Source organism: Gadus macrocephalus, chromosome 9 (assembly GCF_031168955.1).
Source record: "Gadus macrocephalus chromosome 9, ASM3116895v1".
NCBI classification, from domain to species: Eukaryota; Metazoa; Chordata; class Actinopteri; order Gadiformes; family Gadidae; genus Gadus; species Gadus macrocephalus.
This window is the reverse complement of record NC_082390.1, coordinates 13102822-13120889: the sequence shown is the minus strand read 5'-3', so window position 1 is coordinate 13120889 and position 18068 is coordinate 13102822. Positions and strand designations below refer to the sequence as shown.

General features: G+C 47.3%; 1 protein-coding gene across 1 annotated transcript in view; it reads left to right on the top strand.

Moving 5' to 3' along the window:
• Positions 1-18068, top strand: part of btbd11b (BTB (POZ) domain containing 11b) — a 53246-nt gene that overhangs the window by 28376 nt on the left and 6802 nt on the right. Inside the window, exons 2-10 of the mRNA XM_060060839.1 lie at positions 2503-2655; positions 8823-9027; positions 12251-12403; positions 12930-13095; positions 13525-13614; positions 15495-15596; positions 16591-16684; positions 17138-17273; positions 17659-17882. Of these exons, the coding sequence (XP_059916822.1) occupies positions 2503-2655; positions 8823-9027; positions 12251-12403; positions 12930-13095; positions 13525-13614; positions 15495-15596; positions 16591-16684; positions 17138-17273; positions 17659-17882 (1323 nt within the window). The remainder of the gene's footprint in view (positions 1-2502; positions 2656-8822; positions 9028-12250; positions 12404-12929; positions 13096-13524; positions 13615-15494; positions 15597-16590; positions 16685-17137; positions 17274-17658; positions 17883-18068) is intronic.

Below are 18068 nucleotides of genomic sequence, written 5' to 3'. Positions count from 1 at the left end.
CCTCACCAAGCCAACTCCAATCAGTATTCATCAGCCTCCATCCCATTGCAAAGACAAACTAAAGAAAATAACAACACCAAAGATGAGCCCCAATCAAATAAATAGCTAAACACAAACGCATTGGCCTGGATTCAGAGCAGGAGAAATGCAGGCAAGCCCTCTCAGCCCTAAAAACACAGAGAGCTGGTCCCGTCGCTAGCTGGCTAGCATGCACACGCGCTCCCTCATCCCCGGCCTGAGGCTAAGCAGTGCCCTGCATTAGGCTGCAGTAACGTGGGTGAGTCACCTTGCCACCGCCGCCTAGCCTAAGAGCACGGAGTGTTCACTGTCAGCCGGACCGGCTTTTAGTGTTTTGCTCTCACATTAAAGGCCAATGAGTCGGGGAGGATAATGTCAGCCGCACGTTGTTTAAGCATACCGTATTTCTGCCGGGTCATTTTTTAATTATGGCTCCTCATGGGACCTATTCCAGACTTGTCTTCGACTTCCTGCCTTCTATTAATCAGTGAAGTGAGCTGTAAACGATGCTGGCAGTGTGCAGGCTTTACTAGAGTGGATAAGAAATGTAGCGTCAGTGGGAAAATGAGACTTCATGATACTTCATGCAGAGATTGGCTTTGACTTTGTTATTAAGTCATTTCAAATTGTAGTCTTTAAACAAGACGGTTGAATCACTCTGCAATGCCCTTCAGAATGACCCTGAGTGTCAACCTCGGACCATCTGGGCAACAGCTTCCATCGACCTCCTTAAAGTCTTCTTATTGAGCGATTTGACTGAAGGAAAGCCAAGTGATGTTGAGATAAAAGATGGCGAGAAGAGATGGCAAACCACCCTCCCAGCCGACCTCCCTTCGCAGTCACCTAACCTCTCTCTGAATGTGTCTCACACTCTCAACACATACAGACAATAGATCAACAATAGACAACAGGGTCAGAAGAGCTGGAGGCCGTTCCGAAGCCAAAAGAAGAAATGTCAAAATTGGGTTGATGTGCTGCAGTAAGAGTCTAGCTTTGGCTTAAGGTTCAGTGTTGATCAAGTGAGTCCAGTCATTTGACACTGCTGACTCCATTTATGAAAATGGTGCTGCTAGTGTCTCCAGTCTGACATTTCCCCACCGAATGCATGGATTTCAAGGCCCTCTTAGTGAGAAACTGAGTCTGCCGTTCAACCAGAAGTATGATTGTGGAGCAGGAAAGTTAAAATCCAAGTCTGGAGGGGAGCAGTGGCAGGGTGGCTTTCTTGCTGTTTTTGGAGGCTTTAATGTGGGTTTCCTGAAGCACGGCACACTTGATCTGCACAGAGAGAGCACACAGCGAGCTGGCGGAGCAATAAAGAGCTCTTTCCCCATGGCTTTTTCCTGTTAAATCACAAAGAAAAGAATAAAAACAAAACTCCAAAAACGAAAACTTCACAGGAGTCAGGTAGGGTTATCTTTTGGTACCGAACGAAATGCAAGACTACATTCGTTGCATATTTTCGATATGAACAGTAATGAACAGGATTGATGGTGTGGTTTTATCAAGGCCTATTTTCAGGGAATTCGGGACTTGATTTCAATATTTCATCATTGGACAAACCACAAGGCGCTAAGTGGGCCATGGCACACAGCGAGGGTGAGCTCAGGCATCCGTCAGCAGAAGCAGGTAGGAGGCCTGACGCGGCCTGTCAAATACAGAGCCAGTGAGTTCCACCGCTTCCACAGAAATGAAATAAGAATAATTAAAAAGAACTCTCCTTACCCATATCTACTTTCTGGGAAACAATTAGCGAAATGGAAACCAGTGATCATCCAGTGGCGCGCATTGTGGTGGGTGTAATCAAACGACGAGTCTTGAGTGAGTGAAATACTGCACCTCGGCCTCCGAGTGTGTCCTCTGCTCCACTTTTTGGGCACGGGGCCCAAACACTTTTTCCTTTTCCTTTTGTGATGTGGGGAGTCGCGCCTCGGGCCATTAAAGTTTGGATTCGAGTCAACGTTTCCCTTTGTCCTTGGAGACAGTGGTGAGGCGCTCGGGGATGCGTGATTGCAACAGAGGTACAGTTTGGAGCTATTCAGGTCTCGCTTGTCGGCTCTCCGCGGGTTCCCCCGTCCCCCCCCCCGTCCCCCCCCCCGTCCCCCCCGTCCCCCCCGTCCCCCCCATCTGGGACTGGCACGTTCCTCTGTCAATGTCCTTTCAACCGGGAACAAACGCTCATCACACAGTTCCCCGAAGAAAAGATACAATTGAAAAACGATGAAAGCTGAGCTTTAACCTCTCTCTCTCTCTGTCTCTCTCTTTCTCTCTCTTTCTCTCTCCATCTGTGTGTGTGTGTGTGTGTGTGTGTGTGTGTGTGTGTGTGTGTGTGTGTGTGTGTGTGTGTGTGTGTGTGTGTGTGTGTGTGTGTGTGTGTGTGTGTGTGTGTGTGTTTGTGCATGTACATGTACATGTACATGTACATGTACATGTACATGTACATGTACATGTACATGTACGTGTGTGTGTGTGTGTGTGTGTGTGTAGGTGCGCTCAGCTTACCAGAGAGCTTGACCCTTCACCAGGACCAGCAGCAGAGAGCCGGCAAGAGTGCGGAGGGACGGGCCTACAGTCAGTCTGAGCTGCGCTCCATTGAGCAGTGCCTGCTGGCCACGCGAGTGGGCAGCATTTCAGAACTCAGTGAGTCCTCTGTGTGCGCGCGAGTGTGTGTGTATATGTGTGTGAGTGTGTGAGTGTGTGTGTGTGTATATGTGTGTTTGTGTGTGTACATGTGTGGCTGTATGTGTCTGCGTGTGTGTTTGTGTGTGTCTGTGTGTTTTTGTGTGTCGATTTTACAAATATTTTGCTAACTAAATGTTTACTGTACATAAACAACACAAATCCAATATTTTCAAATGTGTACCCGGTGCGTTCAGGAATATATGGAACATCAGCAGTAGTTTGTATCGTGTTCTTACACACCAACTTACACACAGGGTTGCGTTGTTTAGCTATGGTGCAGTAACCAGAGCAAAGAGAGGACCAAACTCATTTGATGCGACAAAATGATTTGTCTCTGGGTTTTGTTGCGTGCTATTCCGCAGCTCAATTCAGCTGACTCAGAAAAACAACCCCAAAAACCACTAGCATGACATTTAAACAGGCTGAAGAGTCCACAGTAGGCTTTTTTTCAACACACGCGTGCATCGACGTGACTCTCAGAATGCAGGCGACTTAATGAGCATTTCATCTTATGTAACAAACACGGTCCGAGTGCCATCGCTGTGACGGCATCGACCATGTGTTAAAAAAATATCCTTTAATTTCTCTACTGTAAATATTCATCATTGGAACCAACATTGCTGAAACAACATCATGAATATGGATGGAGGAGCGGAGTGATAGGAAGAAGGTGGCTATTTATATATCTGTGTGTGTTGTGCTGTGGAGGTCAAGCCGGCGTCCATTCTGTTGACTCTGCAAATAGCAGCGCAGACCACGGGGAGGCGAGTGGACGATGCCAGAACCACAGCCCCGCTCCAACGGTATCACCCCACATCGTTGCTCGTTTACACCACCATCTCGGCAATTTAATCATTTAAAGATCATTTTCTACTTGGAACCACTACACTCTCTACTGCCATGACATGAAAGGGGACCACAGGAAAAGCACCATTTTAAATCATTATAATAAAGTGTAGTGGCCTGAAATGGCATTCTTGGCATCGGCTGAATGAAATTTGCATCCTAGATACAGCCTGAAACAATGGCATTTTAAAATAGAATTTCTACGAGGTTTGTTACTTGTTTTTCCATTTTTGTTTTGTGTAATTTGTATCCACCAAAATGGCAATATTAGCATGTTTGAAGGCACGTTTGCCTAAATGCTGTATATATTTCAGCTATTTGTTTTTGCTGGTGAGCCAGGATCTATACCAGTAGAGAGGTTTATGTAATTCCATACGCAACCGCTTCAAACTGAATCTCTTTATAGAGCTGTCAATGGGATACCATATATGTCACTTTTCAAGCAGCCTCATTATGTAAATCTCTAGCCTGAGCCGGATGTATTTATCAGTAACTGGTCACAAGGTCAACCACAAACTCATGTCCTCTATTTAGTGTTAGTACGCTCCTTCAACAAACCCCTGTATTTAATTCAATTCACATGGGGTCTTTATGTACACTTCAAAGTGCACAAAGACTCATAAGCATTGGTTTCATGCAAAATCATTATATTCAGTGGTGGTTTTACACCCAAACCCAACACGAGCCCTCCTATTACCCATCAACACGCCACAATTGCCTCTCCAATCTCTCCTCCTCCTCCCTCACCGTCTCTGTCTTCCCCAGTCTCCGGTTGTCTGATTTAAACTGTATTTTAAATGTACTGTTGGAAGGGAATCCAGTGGGCTGGTGCCTCTCAGGTCAGTGTGGGATGAGAGCCGTTTTTAAAATGAGAACGGCTTTGGCACAAGGCTGCATCACAGACAAGGACTGGGAGCAGATTGTTATTCATGACGGGGCAACAGGGGAATGGATGTCTCTACCTTCTTACCTTCAAAGAACATGGACTTTAAAGTCAGTCGATGGTGAAGCACCATGTAAATGCATGAGCGGATGGAAGCAGAAGAAATGTTGAGGGAGGGACCAATGCATCTCAAGGACCAATGCATCTCAAGGACCTCAATATGTGCCATCGGAGGCACGTGCCTAAGGCCCAATCCCATTTCTACCCCCTTCCCCTTCCCCCTTCAAAGCAAGGGGGAGGGGGAAGGGGAAGGGGGAAGCGGTAGAAATGGGATTGGGCCTAAGAGTCATGCTTTGGCTGACTTCTGTCACATTGAGATTGTTTTGAAAGGTTGAATCTAAATGGATGCGCTCCTGGAAGACGGGTTGAATAATACACGTTTCCTCCAGAACCATTAAGACTGTCTTAAGTTATAAATAGCAGCTAGCCTATTCAGCCCTTCAAGTGGTAACACCCATAGCTGAGAGGCTTAAACTGTTTAGCATCCTGCCCTTGTGTGTGTGTGTGTGTGTGTGTGTGTGTGTGTGTGTGTGTGTGTGTGTGTGTGTGTGTGTGTGTGGTTTTGTGTGTGTGTGTGTGTGTGTTTGTGTGTGCGTGTGTATGTTGTTGTGTGTCTGTCTGCGATGTTGGTAAGACTCGATTAGAAGAGTGCTATACCTTTTACTTTAATTAGTCAGAAATTCAATGAATGTATTGAAAGTTTCCTATGGTACCATAAACATTATCTGATTGAGCTAAATAACCCATGTATAGGGGCAGGCGAGTCGTCCAGCCTTGACTGATCCTCCAGCCCACATTGTATCTGCTCTTGTGAGGCTGTTGGGAGGATAATGTGGTCTAAGAGGGGGTGTGTTGAAGGATTGCTTCAAACTGTGTTCCCGTCTCTCCCACCTAAATGTGTCACTAGTTGGTGGAAATAGTCACAAAATCATGAAGCCACTGGTGCCTTGTATATAATAAGACGCTTATATATTGTATTAAGTCATTTCAAAGTTATTTGATGTATTGCATGTATTAAGTCAGTTTATGTATTACCTCACTTATTGTATTGTATGTATTAAGTCCGTTTTTTTCTTGTATGTATCAAGTCAGTTTATGTCATAAATATTAAGTTGCTTATATATTGTATGTTTTAGAGGGGTACTGTGTAGGATTAAGTCGCATCTAGTGATGAGGTTGTACCTCATTACCCCCACCCCCCCTCACCCCTCCTTTTCCAATGACGTATGAGAAGCTACGGCGCTTCCATAATGATGTCATCGTCTAGGACCGCCTAGAGTAACCCCACGTGATGAGGTTCCTTGATATATATATATATCAATTGTATTTAATTATTAAGTCTCTAAAACTAGAGATAATAGCCTACAAATAAGTGATTATGATTGGGAAATAAAGGGTTTCTCCTAAGCTCACAAAAACACAATGATTCTTATTTCCATGCGATTATACACTAATTTAAACATACTAATGAACATAATAGTCAATTTCTTCAATTTCTGTTTTTTCTAGATGCCGCTTAATTCTAAACACTGCCCCTTTAAGTCAGTGCATGTCCCTTCAAGGTTAGATAGGGCAAGTCTCGGCCATAGTGTCGTTAAAGACTTCATGTTTCCTGGATGTCTCAGATGTCAAACAGATATGTTATACAAAGGACCGAATCTTTGAGCCCTCATTTGGGAACTGACATTTGCACTGCCCACTTATAATATGGGTATTGTCTGATTTTCATGTGGCCTGGTACTGCTACTTGGTGGCTAAAGGCTCTGTCTCTCTACCCAAACGGAGAGAAAGCTAATAGCGCTATGAATAGCCTGACGTCTTGTTGAGTCAGAATGGCCGCGAGGGGCCATTAAACATGTTCATGGCTGTATAGCAGGAAATAATTGAAACACAGCAGCAATGATGATGGCAACTGCAAAGCCAGTGCACAATGCAGCCGGTGTACATTCATCGGTGCCCAAAGGAAAGTGTGTGTGTGTGGTGTGATTAGATGCATACATATGAAAGACACAACGGCATTGCTCCGTAAGGAATGTGAATTGATTGCCTGGGCAAATACTGGACTGCAGCCCGCTTGCTTGTCTCGTACCCAGTGTGTGTTAATCAGCCATCCCATTCAGCCTGGTAGAAGAGCCCTGCCGGGCTGTTTGACCAGCGACAGGGCCCAACGAAGGCTGGTATGAAAGCTTTGAGTAAAATCGCCCCTGTCAAGCGACGGCAGTATGCTGCCCAAGAAGGGCTTTGTGCACGCGCTCCGATTCTTAACCCGCGTGTTATGACTACTGCAGCTTTCTAAAGCACTGAAGAAATATAAAGTTCAACAACATTGGATTCTTAAAAAGGAACCAACCCCGTGGTGTTTGGGGCTCAGATCCTTTCAGGCTTTAATTAACTGGGATTGGATATTGATTTCCAGGTGTTCGTTCGTTAATGAAAAAGCGATTCACTTCTTCCTATTTTTTTCACTCCCTTTTAAGTGCACCTCTTTTTTCTTTCAGCTTTTACTACTTGTACACCCTTCGGAGTGGTCTCCATTTTATGCCACGGACACCTCGCTGGCACTAAGTATCGCTCAAGACCACCAAATGTCATTCTGGCTTCAGTAGCATAAAACTAGAAGAGTAAATAATTGTGTGTCAGCTGCTTATAACTCGGCAGAGGTACGTGGTGAGTTGCAAATATCCCCCACAGCCCTCAGCTCCCACCGGACCCCCCACCAGCAGTCAGCCCCACGTCAACCCACCCGTTGCTGCTTTCTGCCCAGCCATCCCAGGCACTCATTTGAGATGAAACATGAGGAAAAGCTGTTGCTGGCGATGCCTCTGAGCTCTCCATCTCACCCTCTAATTACCGCATGAGGAAGGCACGTTTCGGGGATCCCGCTCTGTGGTCCCTAGTGGGTTCTGAGATAGATAAGGAAGACGTGGAGCGTGTGCGTGAAGCGAGATGAAGGGGAAAAAGCAAGAGGGGGAATAAAACAAGTTGCTGTTATAAATTGCAAGCTGGGACGCTTTTCTGTGGAGTGTGTGTCATCGCATTATATTATATGATGCCATTACACATTTCGCTGTGTGTCCTCATAAGCATGCCACCGCTGTTTCAAGGGCAGCCTAAAGACGGAGGGCTGCATTGTGTGTTTTTCTCCAGGCCTATTTGTTTTGCTGTCATGGTATTAGTGTTTAGGCTGAATGGGACCTCAGTGGGGTGTGTCGACACTATTATAACACCGAACCTTTGTGTTTGCTGAAGCAGCCATTTGGTTGTCGGAGCACTTTGAATGTGCTCAATATGTTCACGGGAAATAGTTAATTTAGACTCGACAAGGCAGTTTAATCGTGTTATTTATTTTACTGCAGGTTTTTGTGGAGTGGCACGATATAAACTTGTTCTTTCAACTTCCTTCAGACATGTTGCAGAGGCACAGTTGGTTTGGAAGGGAAAATTAGAGAACAGACATTTGCCAGCATTTGACATGGGATTTGACTATCAGACGGAGCTATTTATTAGGTAATCATAGTTGGCAATTCATCTGCTACACATTATACCCTTTTCTAGAATAAGCAGCCGTTTCAATGGGAAAGGGGTTGGAAAAGTAATTCTACGTCCAACATTTATTTCTACTAAAAGGCCATCTGTCTAACACTAATGTAAACACACTCCTACAAAATGGTTTACCTTCCAGAAATCTATCATGAGCATATTAAAATCCCTTACCATCCAAAACCATTCCTTTCTGGTATAAAGCAGTCGAGAATTATGCGAAGAAAAACAACTTACGTTGCATCCGTATCATTTTTTTATGGCCATGGTTACTACTACTGCTTCCCAGTTAACAGTGAACAAAGACCACTGAACTTTTGGGTGCCTGTGTGTGTGTGTGTGTGTGTGTGTGTGTGTGTGTGCGTGTGCGTGTGCGTGCGTGCGTGCGTGCGTGCGTGCGTGCGTGCGTGCGTGCGTGCGTGCGTGCGTGTGTGTGTGCTGTGCGCGTCGATGGGTGCTTGTGTTTCCTGCAGTGAATGGAAACTCTCTGCTCCTTTCTGAAAGGCAGAGCTTTTAGAAGAAAAATGTGGTTATTATTCTACCGACATGATCTTGAAACGAGTGAGTCTGATTGTGTGTTCAGTGTGTGTGTGGACTTTGTGTTTTTTGTTCTCAAAACATCCATCTGTATAAAAATGTGTGTGTGTGTGCGTGTGTGTGTGCTTGTGTGACTGTGTATGTGCATGTGTTTGTTTGTATCTGTGTGTTTTTTAGTGCATAACACATCCATCTGCATATAAACGTGTGTGTGTGTGTGTGTGTGTGTGTGTGTGTGTGTGTGTGTGTGTGTTTCCAGGTGACCTGGTGTCCCGGGCCATGCAGTACCTCCTGCCACTACACATTAAGAACATCAGCAACGGCACGCCGGTCCACCAGAAGCCCTGCGCCGTCCACTGGGCCCCGGAGTCCATCTACACCCTGTGCTACTTCATGCACTGCCCCCAGATGGAGTGGGAGAACCCCAACGTGGAGCCCTCCAGGGTCAGCCTGCACGCAGAGAGGTGAGGAGAACACACTTCTGATGCCTCTTCTTCAAGGGCCCCGTGAGGCGGACCCCCACCACCACCCCCGGCGCGTTCACAATCAGGAGCCCACGGACAGCCAGAGAGGGGGAAGGGTGGAAGAGCACACAGCTGAGTGAAGGTCTATTCTCTGGATGTTTTAGAAAGGGTAGCCTCTGCTGACTTGTCAAAACTATTTATTTTCTTTATAAATCTAGCACATGATTGTTTAATGAATAGACATACATTTATGCATGAATAGACTTACATTCCAAAGGCAGTTTGATCTCTCTCTCTTTCTCTCTCTCTCTCCCTCTCCCTCTCTCCCTCTCCCTCTCCCTCTCCCTCTCCCTCTCTCTCCCTCTCCCTCTCCCTCTCCCTCTCCCTCTCTCTCTCTCTCTCTCTCTCTCAAGCGCTTTCTTCCTCTATTTCTCTCTCTCTCGCTCTCTTTCTCTCTTCCCTCTGCATGGAGAATAAAGGTTCCAATCATCACCCTCACATGGCACCGGGATCTGTGTTGGCTTTCATCCTCTTCACACACAACACGACATATGGTCACATGGGTCAGGAGTCACTCTTATCAGCCCTGTTTTAAAGGGCCCATCCAGGAGTGGATGCACTGTGAGAGCAGCAGGCGACCTGTTGGGGATAGGTCTGTACAGCCACGTGGGCGCTATCTATTGATCGCTGGTGCCACGGATGGTACAGATGGTCATTGTCAGCCTCCAGCTACAGATCTGGATCTGAGCACACATGAGTAAATGCCTCTATAGGGATCGGCTGGGTCTATAGCCGGGTCTCTGTGCTGCCATGAATATATGTTATTGAATGTACTTTATCACGGGGTAGACATTATATTTTGTTTTATATTTTCATATTTCCTACGGTTAAAGTGCTTTAGGTAAGATTGGAGAACTAAAATTAGAGCTTAATTTGTTTGATATGGCAAAGCCATCTATCAGCTGTTTCTGGGTGTCTAGCTGTTTATTTCTGCTCTGGTTCGGCTGTGCGCCTGCCTCTTGATGTGACCATTTAGACTTTAGAATACGCCCAGCTCATTTCTGACCAATCAGGGCTCTTCCCCGATCGGCTCGGGGAATCCATATTTCCTGTCATTCGCTGGTGCATGATTGGAACAGTGTTCAATGGCAGGATAATTATAGCGAGGGGGGGAGCAGGGAAGGAGGGGATGTTTTTTGGTGGTTGTTTATTTACAAAATCTCTTCTTTCCTGCTCTCAGCTCTTATATCTTACAGCAGCATAAATGAAGGACCCTTCAACGTTATTATGCTGGGGAATTTTTCCTCTCAGCCTTTTTATTTTCTCGGTGGGACTATGTGCTCACCATGCATTCATGAATTTCGTTTTTCAATATTTCCTACTGCTCGGTCACTCCCCCCCCCCCCCCCCCCCCCCCCGCCGCCCGCCCCTTTCCCCCTAGTCTTTGTCGAATGACGGAAGAGCTGACAGCTGAGGCTGGGCAGTGCGGTGTGACTGCAGACCAGTAAATGGGTCTCGCAGCTTTACAAGTCAAAGTAGTTTCTCCGTTTGGAAATCCAAGCCCCCCCCCCCATTGTTTAGCTTTCATGCACACCGTCAAACTCAAAGTGCCTTCATCACTGCCAGTGTCAGGGTTTGCATTCACTTTTGGTGATATCTAGCATAACTGTACTCCCCTACCACTGCTGATTCACTGTGCCTCATTGTGCTATATCCTAAGCCAATCACAGTGCTTTTAACATTCCATAATCACTATCTGCCTAAGTCAGCTATTTGCCTCAGGCATTTTTGACGCCAAATACAAGATAAACCCGAAAATATGACTTTGGCAATTATGCTATGAGGCTAACAATATGTGTGCGCATACATTTGACCCTTTTCCATCATCATCATCATGATCCTCATCATCTTCCTCATCATCGTTTTAGCAGAGCAATATCCATAAATTCTTGAGAACACTCTGTGTGAACCCCAGAGCTTATAAAGCAGTCGGGTTGAGGGCAGGTTTCACTCGTGGAGCCACGCAATGCCTCTCCTTCATATGTTCCATGAGCCTTGATTAGACGCCGGGTCCCACTTTAATAAAGCCCCCTGAACCCATGACATCACCCTGGCTCTCGGTCACAGCGTTTCCATCCTTTCCTCAACTGAGAAAAGAGAGAGAGAGAAGAAGAAGAGAGGGAAATGAAAGCAGCTTTCCCTGGCTGATGAAACTGAGGGTTATTCAAGGAGCAAGGCTTTTCCTATAGGCGGTGAAGGATGTTGATGGTGAACTTGATAGTGATTGACAGATATGGGCTGAGCACATGTCAAGGACGGTGAAGCCGCTTTTCTACACTTGATTGATTTTTGTAAATTAGTTTGTGATGGTCCATTTATAATGTCCGGATTTCACACACAAATTCTATAAAAAGCACTGTTTTACACTCAATCTACAAGCCAAACATCTACAATATGTTGGTGAACACACAGCCTTCACAGGTTAGGAGTCGCCTTGTTTTGTTGTTGTGCCCTAGACACAGCGCTGGCTGAGTGTCCCTCGCTAACCTCTGCGTCATCATTATCATCATTTCCTACGTGTGTGCCTCTTGAAGGGCCTGACGCGCTGCCAGCAAATAACCACTTAACTAGATGACAGCATGAGCATAACACGCAAATTCTTGCACTTAGGGGCACAGGGGCGCTTGATGACAGGGGTGGGGGGGTGGTGGGGGAGAGGAGAGGGTTGAGATGGGAGTGGGGGGGGGGGGGGGGGGGCGATAGGAGAGAGGGATGGGAGGGGGTGTTGAGAAGGGGGTTCCCTTTCTCCGCTGCCCTAGAGCATTACGGTGCAGCGCTGCTGTTCATTCATTCAGCAGGAGAGAGAGAGAGAGAGAGAGAGAGAGAGAGAGAGAGAGAGAGAGAGAGAGAGAGAGAGAGAGAGAGAGAGAGAGAGAGAGAGAGAGAGAGAGAGAGAGAGAGAGAGAGAGAGAGAGAGAGAGAGAGAGAGACACATCACACAACGCACCTCCTACCAAGTGTCGAGGCGTCCCTGAGCAAGGCACTGAACCCCAACCGCGCTGCATGGTAGACACTGCCGTCGGTGTGTATGAATGGGTGAACGGGGGGGCATTGTGAAGTGCTTTGAGTGGGGGCCACAGGTCAGTAATAGCTCTCTATAAATGAGCAGGGGTCCTTTTCTGCCGTTTCACCACGCACCGTGCCCCTCTGTCTCCCCACGCAGGCCGTTCGCGGTGCTGCCCCCGCTGATGGAGTGGCTGCGGGTGGCCGTGGCCCACAGCGCGCACCGCCGCAGCTTCTCCGTGGACAGCGATGACGTGCGGCAGGCGGCCCGGCTGCTGCTGGCCGGGGTGGACTGCGAACCGCGCCAGCTCAAGTAAGCACACACAGGACGTACCGCTGCTGCTCATGCTAACGCTAATGCTAACGGTGCTGCTCGTCATGAACACATGAGGCATAGGCACATAGGCAGCACACACACACGAGCCGCAGAGAGCGCCCCTTTAACAGGGTGCCACATGCAGAAGTGCACGTGCCCTGTTCACGTGCAAAAAAAAAAAAAAAAAAAACGAAAACCTGGATTTGAATATAAAATATATCCATTAGTCATTGACCTTTTTCACAGAGGCGTCATCGTAGGATAAATGCAGGTGTGGGTCATAATATGAATAAAGGGTCAGCTTCTCTTTTTACACAGCCACAGGTGGTCGATTAAACTAGTTAAGATAAGCCTACTGCCCTGGTACATAAAACTGATAAGAGCCATTATTAGTGTAATGAGCGACACCTCTGTTTGTCCTACGATGACACCTTGGAAAAAAGGGTCTGCAACAGGAAGAATGTCATTCAGGGAAAACACTAAATGCATCGCGATAGCCGACGTCCAACGTTCTCCCTTCTAGGACCGACGACTGTTTCTGCGCGTCGCGGAAACTGGACGCCACGTCCACCGAGGCCAAATTCCTCCAGGACCTGGGCTTCCGGATGCTCAACTGCGGACGCACGGACCTGGTGAAGCAAGCAGTGAACCTGCTCGGACCGGATGGCATCAACACCATGAGCGAGCAGGTGAGAGACACACACACACGCAGACACTGAGATATGTTGGTTTTACGACACAGATATACACTCTAGATAGGCACTTGCGCTGTACACACTCACACGGTCTGATGCCCGACCAGAGGCATAAACCTGGCATCCTGAAGGCTGATCCTGGCATCCTTTGATTTGCAGATGGTGTCAAATGGGGATATATGTGAAAATAACAAGCTAAATATTCATGGCAAGGTTGCCCCTCTTGGTTGTATTTCAAATTATTTTAATTATTAGTATTTTCTTCATCGCATTCATCACTTTTATATTTTCATTTAGCATTTTGCGGCCTTGAATTTAATGAAGGGGCTTCATGCTATCATGAGCAGGAGGAGGGGGGGAAAGTCCCAGCAGTATTCTAACTGTTTGAATCCTGTCGCCGTCCTGCGTGGGGGTGTTCTCTAGGGGATGACCCCTCTGATGTACGCGTGTGTCCGTGGAGACGAGGCCATGGTCCAGATGCTTCTGGATGCTGGAGCTGATATCCACAGTGAGGTCAGTTCCTATCACCCCATACATCCCCCCTCTGATGCAGGACATTAAAGATGTTTAATACCACACCTATTGCCAAGTCTCTCATGGGACTGAACTGTTTGAATTAATTCAAATTAAATAATAATAGTAAAACAGGGGGTTGAAGTGAACCAGCAGCTGGGTAATTGATGACTATTTAGAAATGCTTTAATACAACATGTTATGGGTATGGGAGCCAAGCCATCATCATCGTTTACATCAAGTTGTGGGCACAGTGGTTCCAATTAGCCTGCTTGCTAATGCCGTGTTGTGCTGTATAATGAATGAGTATCATTAAGAGTTTGCCTCCTAATGCCTCAGGGGTTGTGCAGTGGTATGAGAAACAGCACAAAGTTAATCATTTTGGTGATACATTGATGACACAAACTTTACTTTTTCTTCAAAAAAAGTATCCAGAGGATTAGTATAAAATGACCTAAAATGACCTCGGCTGCTTATTCCTTATTTTTGGGGTAAAACTTTGAAATAAGGGCAAATATTGAATCTTTAATTAACATTAGTTGTAAATGAGAAAATAGGCATTAGCTAACAATTAACTGACAGTTAAATAACAGTTAACAGTTAAACAACAGGTCTAGTAATCATTTACTAATGGTGTTCATGTTTAATAATGGTGCTCATTTGAACTAAGGCACTCATTTATACATTATTTAAAAGGGTTTGGGTTAACCCTAACATTATTTAATAATGTATCAATGATTGCAACTAATTAACAGTTAATCATTCAACCCATTACATTTTACCCTAATTTTTTGATTTTGTGTCAGCCAAACTGGATTCTACAACATAGTTTATATTTCTGTAAAACAATGAATATAGCACCACCTTCACTACATATTACCAAAGCACAAAGTCCTCTCCCCACGATGGCTTCATTCAGCCTCATTCCCAACAGAATAGAGACCAACGGCAGCACTGCATGAATCATTTCCATTGAACAGCGCAGTGGTGATAACTTGCTTTCACAGCGCCTCACACCTAATTTTCCCATACCTCCGTCTGTGGGTGGTTCACAGTGCTCCTGTGAAAAGACCCCCGCGGCGGTCAACATAAACGTGTCTCCGATGTGCTTTCTCTGTGCCTCCTGTTCGTCTCTGTGTCTCCCGTCATCATCGTCTTCCTCATTTCAACTTTTTCAAAGGCCACCCTTGTGCTCATTTCGAGTCCCCTCATGCCTCCTGACACAACACCTGCAGGGGTGTGGTAGTCTAACAACGAGAGGTCAGCCCTCTGTCAGTCCTACACACACACACACACACACACACACACTCACACTCACACACTCACACACACACACACACACACACACACACACACACACGCTTTGCGAACACACGTCGGCGGAACTCTCCGAGAGGAAGTGGACCGGGGAGAGCCGTAACAAGCGACCCAGACGGATCAATCGGTGGTGTTCATTAGTGGGCTAACCCCGGTGACAGCGTGTCACCCAGGACAGGGGCCCCCAGGGGGCTCCCAGCTCATTACCCCCGCACTCCTGTAGAGAGAGCTGCCCCCCCGACCCTACCTCTGCGCTGCACTGTGTGGTTACTTGTGTTAACGCCCTCATTGTTTTCTCTTCTCTCTCTCTCTCTTTTGCTCTCTCCCCCCTTCTCTCTCCCTCTCTCCCTCTCTCTCTCTCTCTCTCTCTCTCTCCCTCTCTCCCTCTCTCTCTCTCTCTCTCTCTCTCTCTCTCTCCCTGACCTTGTCTCCCGCCACTTCCTTGACACACCTTGTCGCACACCATCCGCCCCCACACGCCCTGACCCAATCGCCCCCCCCCCCCCCCCCCCCCCCCCCCACCTGCTGCCCTGCCTCCTCCCCACCTGTGTCACTTTTCCCAGGTTCCAAACTCCGCCCACAGGTACCCCTCAGTCTATCCCGAAACCCGGCAGGCGACGCCCCTTACCTTCGCTGTGTTACACGGTCATGTGCCCGTGGTGCAGGTAGTGACCACTCCTGTCTCTCTCTGTCTCTCTGTCTCTCTCTCTCGCTCTCTCGCTGGCTCGCTCAGCTTGTCACACCCTGTAGTCCAGTGACCTGTTCCATGTCTTTATGTGTTGTCATTCATCACTGTCACCTCATTTAGTTAAAGGGATGCGGGGGGGGGGGGGGGGGGGATATGATGATGATCATAATGTGGATGTCGTAAATGAGATTTCAAACTGTATGTATTGTTTTTTGTCTCCCATAATTCATGAGCCTTTTTTTTTACGTTGACCACTCATTCATCATCCTTTATCTTCCATCTGTTGAGCCATTGGTTCTGAGGGATGTTCATTTATGCACGCGTTTCGGGGGGGAAGACAATTATCAAAGGCCTTCCGTGTCCTGCTAGGCCTTTGAAAAGTCAATCGTGCTAATGGTCCAGGGAACATTGGATTTGCTGAAAGTGGCTAGATTGCAGTCTAATGAATATTGAACCTGTTTTAACGTGTTTGGTTTACTCACTAAATGTTCCCTCCGATAGCAATGTAAAATCTTTACATTCTAAATGGACCCTGTTGTCAGTTTGAATCTGGTTCAGATTGAAAGAGTTTGAAAGCAGGAGTAGAAACAGAAACAGAGGCCTTTCTATAGCTTGAGTCAAAGGTACTTAGTCACTTAGATTTAGATCAGATTGAAACTTAATTTACTCTATTTGGACCGCTAGACATTTAGTCCCAGACCCTGCTGGAGACACTATGTTCACATACTTTACAGCCTAGTTGTGGGAAGATTGCTCACTGTGATTTAAGGGTGGCGTCTGTTAGAGAGATGAGCTTTCAATTGAATATCATTCATCTAGAATCCAATGTAAAACTGTCTTTTAGCCAATGGTGATCCATGTGGTGAATATGATTACACTGTCACCAACTATTTTACCCTCCCACCCTCCTTCCCTCCCTCTCCCCCTCCCCTCCCCCCTTCCCTCCCCCCTTCCCTCCCCTAATCGTACAGCTGTTATTGGATGCCAAGGCCAGCGTCGAGGGCTCCCTGCAGGACAGGATGGAGAACTACACGGAGACGCCGCTGCAGCTAGCCGCGGCGGCGGGTACGACACAGCAGCATAAGAGACCTCTGACCTCCACCACAGCTGGCTGGACGACCGGCTTTAGGGCGGTCCGTCTCCCTCGTGACAATACCAACCACGAGAATACAACGCGACACGTGCAATTCGTGCTATGAGAACGATGAGACGTTCGCACTCGGTTATGTCGCCTTGTCTTTCCTCTTGTCTTGACTTCGTATTTTTGACTCAAGCACTCTTGAGGCCAAATCTCTGTTGAACCTTCTCCGACGTTTCCGCTGGTTGTGTGATTAAGCAGCGCTCTAGTCCCAGCAGTGCGGGGCGATCTAGTGTTCAGGCACCGCCGGTGAAAGGTTGAGGGTTCATCCACCCTGTCTGCGCGTCTACCTGTAGGCCTACTCTAGGAAGGTGCTTCACTGCGGCTGCCCGCTCATTGTAGCCCCCTCCGCCCCCCCCCCCCCCCAACCCCCTCCCCAGGTAACTTTGAGCTGGTGAGCCTGCTGATGGAGCGGGGGGCCGACCCCATGGTGGGCACCATGTACCGCAACGGCATCTCCTCGGCCCCCCAGGGAGACATGAACTCCTACAGTCTGGCCGCCGCACATGGACACAGGTTAGACACACACACATACACACGCACACACACACACACACACACACACACACACACACACACACACACACACACACACACACACACGCACACACGCACACACACACACACACACACACACACACACACACACACACACACACACACACACACACATGTGCGCACAACACGTGCACACAACACACACACACACACACACACACACACACACATGCACACGCACACACACGCACACATAAATAGACACAAACATAGCTGTGCATCACTAAATCTGTGTTCTCAACAGTGCATACAAATTTGTTTTTTGAATTTACTTTGAAACCATCCAGCCAACAGGGCCTTCATGTGTGCTCCTTTCGGTGGCTGGTGTGTGGTGGTTCCCCAGGAATGTGTTCCGTAAGCTGCTCTCTCAGACCGAGAAGGGGGGGAAGGCGGACGTTCTCTCCCTGGAGGAGATCTTGGCCGAAGGGTCCGAGCTGGAAGCAAAAACAGCATCCCAGATGGACCTGATCCGGACTGGCAAGGCCAAGCTCAAGGCCTTGAAGGAGGCCATGTACCACAGCTCTGAACACGGGCATGTGGACATCACCATAGACATACGCAGCCTCGGTCAGTATGGAACACACCAGACGGTTTTTCATGCCTTTATGTAGACTGTGCAATCCATCGCTTAAGTGTAAGGTTCAATGTCAATCACAGAACGAATTTAAATATGGAAGCACTACAAAGAAATACACACAGAATTGGATTGAAGTACAATGTCTGGTTTTCCTTGAGCTATGAGCTATGTCGAGC